Source organism: Sinocyclocheilus anshuiensis, unplaced genomic scaffold, assembly GCF_001515605.1.
Source record: "Sinocyclocheilus anshuiensis isolate Anshui unplaced genomic scaffold, SAMN03320099.WGS_v1.1 scaffold58, whole genome shotgun sequence".
Taxonomy (NCBI): domain Eukaryota; kingdom Metazoa; phylum Chordata; class Actinopteri; order Cypriniformes; family Cyprinidae; genus Sinocyclocheilus; species Sinocyclocheilus anshuiensis.
The window spans coordinates 1,546,079-1,553,086 of record NW_015547688.1 but is presented as its reverse complement, the minus strand read 5'-3'; the positions used below and the strand labels follow the sequence as shown (position 1 = coordinate 1,553,086).

Genomic DNA, 7,008 nt, shown 5'->3' with positions numbered 1-7,008 from the left:
TCCTTGTCATTGACTTTATACACTTTATATCCCCCATAGGTTCTAAAACACTACCCTCATACCTTACTTTTTTTTATTTGGTTAGTATCAGTCACAAAAATGCAGTACATCAACATTTTCTTGAACAGATCCTGAGGGAAGATACCGATACCAACTACCTTCATTTGGATTCAGTGTTTGTTTATAAACTTCTGTAAAGACCTGCAAAGAAAGAATCAAACTGGATAGCTGTTTTGTTCATCATAGAGTACCTTTTATTAACGTCTGTATGACTACATTTTACATGATTAGTTATGATCATTGCCACAAATAAACAGGTACCAGTCATAGAACATTTTACTTTTTTGTCATATTCAAGAAAAGCACAAGGAATTCATATAACAATTCTAAATGTTTGAAACACTTCAATATGGAAGCTTTATAGTTTGAGACAGTTGTACAAGTATTTCAATCAAATGCTACATATCCTTTGCTTTGACTAGTAGTGCAACATTTCTTTTTCCATGTGTCAATTATAATATAGTATATTTAGTATACTATAGTATACTAATAGTATATTTAGGAAGAAACATGAAGAGGATGACAAAAAAGAAAATGTGTGATTATAAACAGATTGAGTAGATTGTAATATTCTATATATGTATATTCCTTCAGCTGCAGAGTCTCACAGATATATCATCTTGGTAAGATTACAGTGTGGCTGATCTGGGGTCAGTGCTGCTATATAATCTCCACTTTGATGATGGTACAAATGAGTACAAGGATGCTGAAGGAAACTGTCCACCCACTGGCTCCAATTCCTAGAAAAATAAAAACGACAATAACAAAAAGGTTATTAATGTTTTTAACCGACTGAATCAGATACTCTGTGAACAGTGTTCAAGTTTGTTTTTAAACACGTGTGCGTGACACCTCACCTGGAGTGCCTGCAGTGGCCTTGACAGTGGTAACAGTAGTAGCTACAGCAGTTGTTGTGTCTGCTGTTGCTTTTCCTCCAGTCAGAGTGAGATTGAGTTTATCCAGCTCTGACTGTAACTGCAGCGAGATCCAGCTCCGCACGACTGTTTGGTTTTCAAATGTTTTTAGATCCTGCAAATTGTTACCAAGAAGACCCACGACATCTGATATGGTGAGGCTCTGTAATATATAACAAGTGGACGTTATCAAATCAAATATGATCATTAAACAGTGCATCTATGATGTAGACATACATGAATAAATAAAACAAAAAAATACTAAATGTTTTTCTTTCCTCACCGAGATCACATTTGCATCCAGATTTATGAAAGTGGACAGGCTCATGCTGACATTATATGATGACATATTCCTAATGTAGCCTAGATCTGCACCTCCTACAAACAAATAAAAGAGCAAATACTTAATGGGAACTAATTATCTGTGTGCAAACCAAAGTTGGTATTTTAAAAGTGTCATCATGACTGAATTGTGTATGTGTCAAGGTGTATATATGCATTCAGTGGGCTTGAAATGATATTTGAAGGGCGTTCATACCCAGATAGGTTTCAATGAGCTGGAAGGCTGACAGGATGACACTTCGACCGCTTGCAGGGGACACGGGAAATGCTTTGTTAGCGATGGTGAAGAGTGCCTTCTTTTTCTCAGATGAACATTTTGACACATCCAAAGCATCGGACTCCCTGTTATAGAGGATAATAGAGAGAAATCTGGTGATTACACATTTAAATGGTATGCAAATATGTAAAACTATGTACTGTGAGAAAAAATAAAATAAAATTATATATATATATATTATATTTTACTTTTCAAAAATTTGGGGTCAGTGAAAAAAAAAAGTTGTCATTAAACTGATCAAAGTAACAGTAAACACATTTATAATGTTACAAAATATTTTTATTTCAAGTAAATGCTGTTCTTTTGAACTTTCTATTAATCAAAGAATCTTGAAAAGTATCATGGTTTCCGCCAAAATATTACTTTTCAATTTTCAAAAATGAATATGCAAATCAGCATATTAGAATGTTTTCTGAAGGATCATGTGACACTGAAGACTGGAGTAATGGGAAGTTTTCTTTACCGCATACTGTCAGGCAATATTGTTGACAATACGCTGGCATTCAGAGAGCAGAGATTTGGTCCTTTCACTAGATTGAGCTCAGTGGCGCTCAGACTGTTGTTGGCACTTAGGTATCTGGTAATGATTAGTTCACTCTGAAAGATAAATAAGTATATTATCACAAAACCAAATATTTTGCATCTGTAAAATAAGAAATAAGAATAAGATTCATCATGTCAAAATCTGCACCTGCGCAGAGGACCAGTCGCCATCATTAGTGCTCATGAGCGCTGCCAGTGTGTCAGATTTAGTGATGTTCCATTTACTTATTTCATCCACTGTAGCGCTCCTGGACACGGACTTCAGCACCTGGACCTGATCATCTGAAAGGCCATTTGGCAGTATCTGATGGACAAGAGCAACACCTCTACATTAAAACTGTCCTGAATGTCCTGGACGATTTGATCAGATTTTAAAACGTCATATTACCTCTTTGAGTTTGTCCAAAATTATTCTCTGAAAGGCGCTATCCTCAATTTTTTCACAGAGGCTAGCGAGGTTGTCCTTCACTACGGCTGAACTCAGACAGTGGCCGAACTGCGCCTCAGTATATCCAAAGGGGAAGGCGTCATCGCTGATGATAAGACTAGTGATGTTGCCCTTGATACAGTCACTCGCTTAAAACACAAGTGAATACATGATTTAGGAAATTTTGCAGCTATAAGTTACTCTATTCACCTCAGTTAGCTTTTTGGATAAACTATCTCACTAATTTAAAAAGTTGATTAAATGAGAATGAAAAAAAAAAAACATGAAGGTAGCATACCTGCCCTCTTGACAACTTTTGGAGTGAAAATGATTGCTTTAAACAGCTTTTTCAGTCGTGGCTTTGGTGTGTTTTGTCCACGCACAAGTTTTAAGAAGCCTTTCATGAACTTGGCTAAATCTCTCTGTTTAAAACAAGACCGATGTTTAAAATAACACAGGGTTAGCTAAAGACATTGTGACACTGAAAAAAAATGGTGTAGGATTTAATTCAAAGCAATATTCACTCAGAAACTGCTAGTAAATTCCACAAAATATGACAAAGAAATGCAAATAGCACACTGAATCAAACATGAAAATATAAAGTAGCAAGACTGAAATAGTATTTTCTTGTAAAACATACTCCAAAATAATAATAATAATAATAATGTTTTACAGTGTAGCTCAACTGTGTATAATGTTCACACGCAATGTACCTCTATGAATGATCCCCAAAAGTCTTGTGAGAAGTACAAAGGCAGAATTCCCAGATCATCAAGTGTTTTCTGATTCCACTTGCCTTTTGGTCTAAACAGTACCATCATATACTTCCATTACCAGACGATCATAACCAGTGCTTTTTTTAAACAATTGCACAGAATCAGGACCGAAAATAACGTTGACTCAGAATTCTTTCATATTAAGATAACTTGCCCATATTTTGAAGTTCCCTTCACAAGAAGTTCTTGCATGGCTGATATTTGCGAATCGGAGAGATCTTTGCAGTTCTTCAAGTACTCAAGGATTTCTGGGTCTGAGTTTCTGATGGCGTCACTGCTCACAGCACATGCCAAGTTGCCCAGCACTGTCAGATCCTGTTTCTTGATGCTTGTTCCATTAATTCCCTGAATGAAAAATAAGAATATGCAGTTTTAATAAAACAATTTCCCTTTTTGGATAATACACACTGCCACCTGCTGGTATGGAGAGTTATTTCCTCTCACACAGATGTAGAACATAAGTGCTAGTTGGCGGTCTTTGCAGTGTGTCCAAATACAACTTTGTGGCCTTTCGTCACCACTAATTCTTTGATATCAGTTTGATGCGTCTGAGCTTTAAATGATCTATATCACTGGGCGATACTTACCAAGCAATCTATAGCATTACTCAACAAAATGTCCCTTCTTCCGCTCAGTGTGCTTGAAAAGACTGAGAGATCTGCTGCACCGACTTGTGTAAAATATGCCTTGCAGATGGTTTTGTTGATTGTTTCGTAACTGAAGAGGACAACAGACAAAGTATATTACAACTTTTACAAACAATACATTTTTTTAAAAGAATAGATCACTGACAAATTTCTAAGCATGGTTAAAAAGTTACAGTAAGCACTTACTTGAAGTACAGCAACATATCTGAATGATAGTTTTCAAAATCAAAAGGTGATTCCTTTCTAATAAGGTTGTACATGCAAGTCAGCTAGGAAAACAATTAGACACAAAGCATATTCATTGTTCTTGTTCTGACTTTAAGCTCAACTGATCACATTTTTCAATCCCGTTTTTGTCAGCGCTCACCTGAGTCTCACTCAGTACCACCTTAGGTCTGCTTAGTCTCGGTCGGCAGGCTTTGATCAGGCCTTTGATTTTGGTTTGGGTGAATGTCTGCACTCGTGAGCATGTAAATCCTTGCAAAACTTCCACTGACAGGCTGCAGACAAAAACAAAATCACAAACGTAAAAATTTTGCTTTCAGTGCATACTCAAAACGTATTTTTTACATAACAGTTAAAAAAGCACAAATACTTACTCATCAGCTTGAGCAAAAGCATTTGCCACAGAATCGAAGAAAAGAACTGCCTATAGAGAATTTTAGATAAAAGAATGCCATCAATTATCTACATTGAAACTCGCAAAAATAAAAGTTCTTTACTGGCATTGATGGTTCAATTTTTAACATCCATGGAATTTTTGCATTGCACAAAAGGTTCTTTAGAGTGGAAAAGGCTCTTAAACTTATTAAAATGTCTGTTTAAGGTTCTTTTAAGAGCTGTTCAATGAAAGGTTCATCAGAGAACCAAAAATGGATCTTCTACGTCATCACTGCGAAAACCCCTTTTAGAACCTTTATTTAGTTTTATAGTTGTAGTTTGCTATAGTACTTGTTCGGGTTTCCACTTTTTCTTGTTAAACTCTTGCAGGACTGTTGTTTCTATAGTGGTGGTAATCTCCAGGAACTTTCTTGGAATCTGAACGGCCAAGTCACTGGGAATGTTCGTCATTAAGACAGATGCTGTCGATCCCACTTTGATTATCTAGAGATAAAAAAAGACATTTAAATGGCCAACTTTAATCATTTGCATTTGAAATGCATAAATGTTGTTCTCTTACTATGCATAAATGTTGTTCACCTACCTGGCTCACAAAGGTCTTTTGAACGATCTCTGGGGCAGCCACTATGCTTTTTACAAATTCTGTGTTTCGTGATGTTTCAAGAATTTGTGTCGGATTAATGTTTGTCAGTAGTGTTGAAGGAATCCCTCCAATCAGGGATCCAAGACTCAGCAAACTGCTGGAAGTTTCGAACTGTCAGAAAGTCAAAAAAGTCATTCCTTTTGTAGAATTTAATGGTCTACTGTGGAGGTTATTTTGAAAATGCATCTTAAAGATATCAAGAATGTCCATGTTAATTTTAACACGTTTTAAGGCAAATGTCTTCCATTGGTGGCTTAAAATTTACCTTAAAATTTCCACCGAGAAGCACTCCTACAACTGCCTTGGCCTGTCCGAGGGACCATCCAGACATACTGCCCAGTGTTGAGAGACTACTGATAAGAACCGATGGAGGTGCTATGTTTATTTGTGTAGTTGTTAGGCCTACAATTTGACTTCCCAAGTTGGTAATAGCACTTGCATCTATGGTCTTGATGTTTCCCGTAAGGGCAGTAGATATCTGAACACAAGTACAAGGAATATCAGTCAGTTACATCACAGCTACATGAAGAAATTACTTGACTTTAGGCTTTAATGGAATACTTACCGCAGGATCCACTTTGGAGCAAGATGTCTTGAAGTTTCCAAGAATAGTATTAGTTTCACTTTCAGTTAGCTTAGTGAAGGTCGATACTGGGGCATCGCACTGCAAAACCGAAGGCAACCTAGTGAAGCACAGAGAACAGTAAACAAGCTGAACTCAGAGAACACTGAGATTTTGATCTGGTTTCTGTTCTAACTTACTCAAAAAGATTAAAGTTGGGGTTTTGTAGAAAGACGAGTTCAGTGTAGCGACTGAAGACGTTCTTCGGAAGTGATATTTGATTGAACAGCTTTAGGTTATCAGGGTTCACAGCAAAGATTTTCATCTGCAAACAACAAAATCAGATGGGAATTAACAATATGCATTAATTTGCTTTCACCAGTATAACGTCACACAAAACATGGTATGATAATGTAAGTCTTAACAGCCTATATGAACAAGTGGATATAGTTCATACCGTGTTCTCAGGGCCGAAAGAGTAGAGATCGTCCAGAGTCAATAAAGTTATAAATGCACCAATGTTGTTGACAAACCATGCAGTTGAACTCAGTCTTGTGTCATTGGAGTTGTAGCATTTTGCTTCAGTGTCTAAAATGTAATACAATCATATTAAAATGTTCTGTTTTAAAACTATTTAACAAATACACACATTGCTGAATAAAACGATTAATTTCTTTAAAAAAATTACCCCAATCCTATCTATCTATCTATCTATCTATCTATCTATCTATCTATCTATCCATCCATCCATCCATCCATCCATCCATCCATCTATCAATCCGTCCGTCCATCGATCTATCTATTTATCTCTCTCTCTCTACATCTATCTATCCATCTATCTATCCGTCCGTCCGTCGATCTATCTATTTCTCTCTCTCTCTCTCTCTACATCTATCTATCTATCTATCTATCCGTCCGTCCGTCGATCTATCTATTTCTCTCTCTCTCTCTCTCTACATCTATCTATCTATCTATCTATCCGTCCGTCCGTCGATCTATCTCTCTCTCTACCTATCTATCTATTTATCTATCTATCTATCTATTCGGTCGGTCGGTCCGTCGATCTATCTACTTCTCTCTCTCTCTCTCTCTACATCTATCTATCTATCTATCCATCCATCCATCCATCCATCCATCCATCCATCTATCAATCCGTCCGTCCATCGATCTATCTATTTCTCTCTCTCTCTCTCTCT

General features: G+C 36.7%; 1 protein-coding gene across 1 annotated transcript in view; it reads right to left on the bottom strand.

The window, feature by feature from the left end:
• Nucleotides 1-604: 604 nt before the first annotated feature.
• Nucleotides 605-7,008, bottom strand: part of LOC107703339 (uncharacterized) — a 34,637-nt gene continuing 28,233 nt past the window's right edge. Inside the window, exons 36-55 of the mRNA XM_016505928.1 lie at nt 6,270-6,400; nt 6,013-6,137; nt 5,816-5,933; nt 5,516-5,728; nt 5,191-5,361; nt 4,938-5,090; nt 4,586-4,635; nt 4,354-4,486; nt 4,173-4,255; nt 3,927-4,056; nt 3,494-3,684; nt 3,277-3,367; nt 2,862-2,985; nt 2,525-2,712; nt 2,285-2,440; nt 2,057-2,190; nt 1,513-1,658; nt 1,258-1,352; nt 918-1,137; nt 605-800 (exon numbers count right to left, since the gene is read on the bottom strand). Of these exons, the coding sequence (XP_016361414.1) occupies nt 721-800; nt 918-1,137; nt 1,258-1,352; nt 1,513-1,658; nt 2,057-2,190; nt 2,285-2,440; nt 2,525-2,712; nt 2,862-2,985; nt 3,277-3,367; nt 3,494-3,684; nt 3,927-4,056; nt 4,173-4,255; nt 4,354-4,486; nt 4,586-4,635; nt 4,938-5,090; nt 5,191-5,361; nt 5,516-5,728; nt 5,816-5,933; nt 6,013-6,137; nt 6,270-6,400 (2,732 nt within the window). The 3' untranslated portion in view covers nt 605-720. The remainder of the gene's footprint in view (nt 801-917; nt 1,138-1,257; nt 1,353-1,512; nt 1,659-2,056; nt 2,191-2,284; nt 2,441-2,524; nt 2,713-2,861; nt 2,986-3,276; nt 3,368-3,493; nt 3,685-3,926; nt 4,057-4,172; nt 4,256-4,353; nt 4,487-4,585; nt 4,636-4,937; nt 5,091-5,190; nt 5,362-5,515; nt 5,729-5,815; nt 5,934-6,012; nt 6,138-6,269; nt 6,401-7,008) is intronic.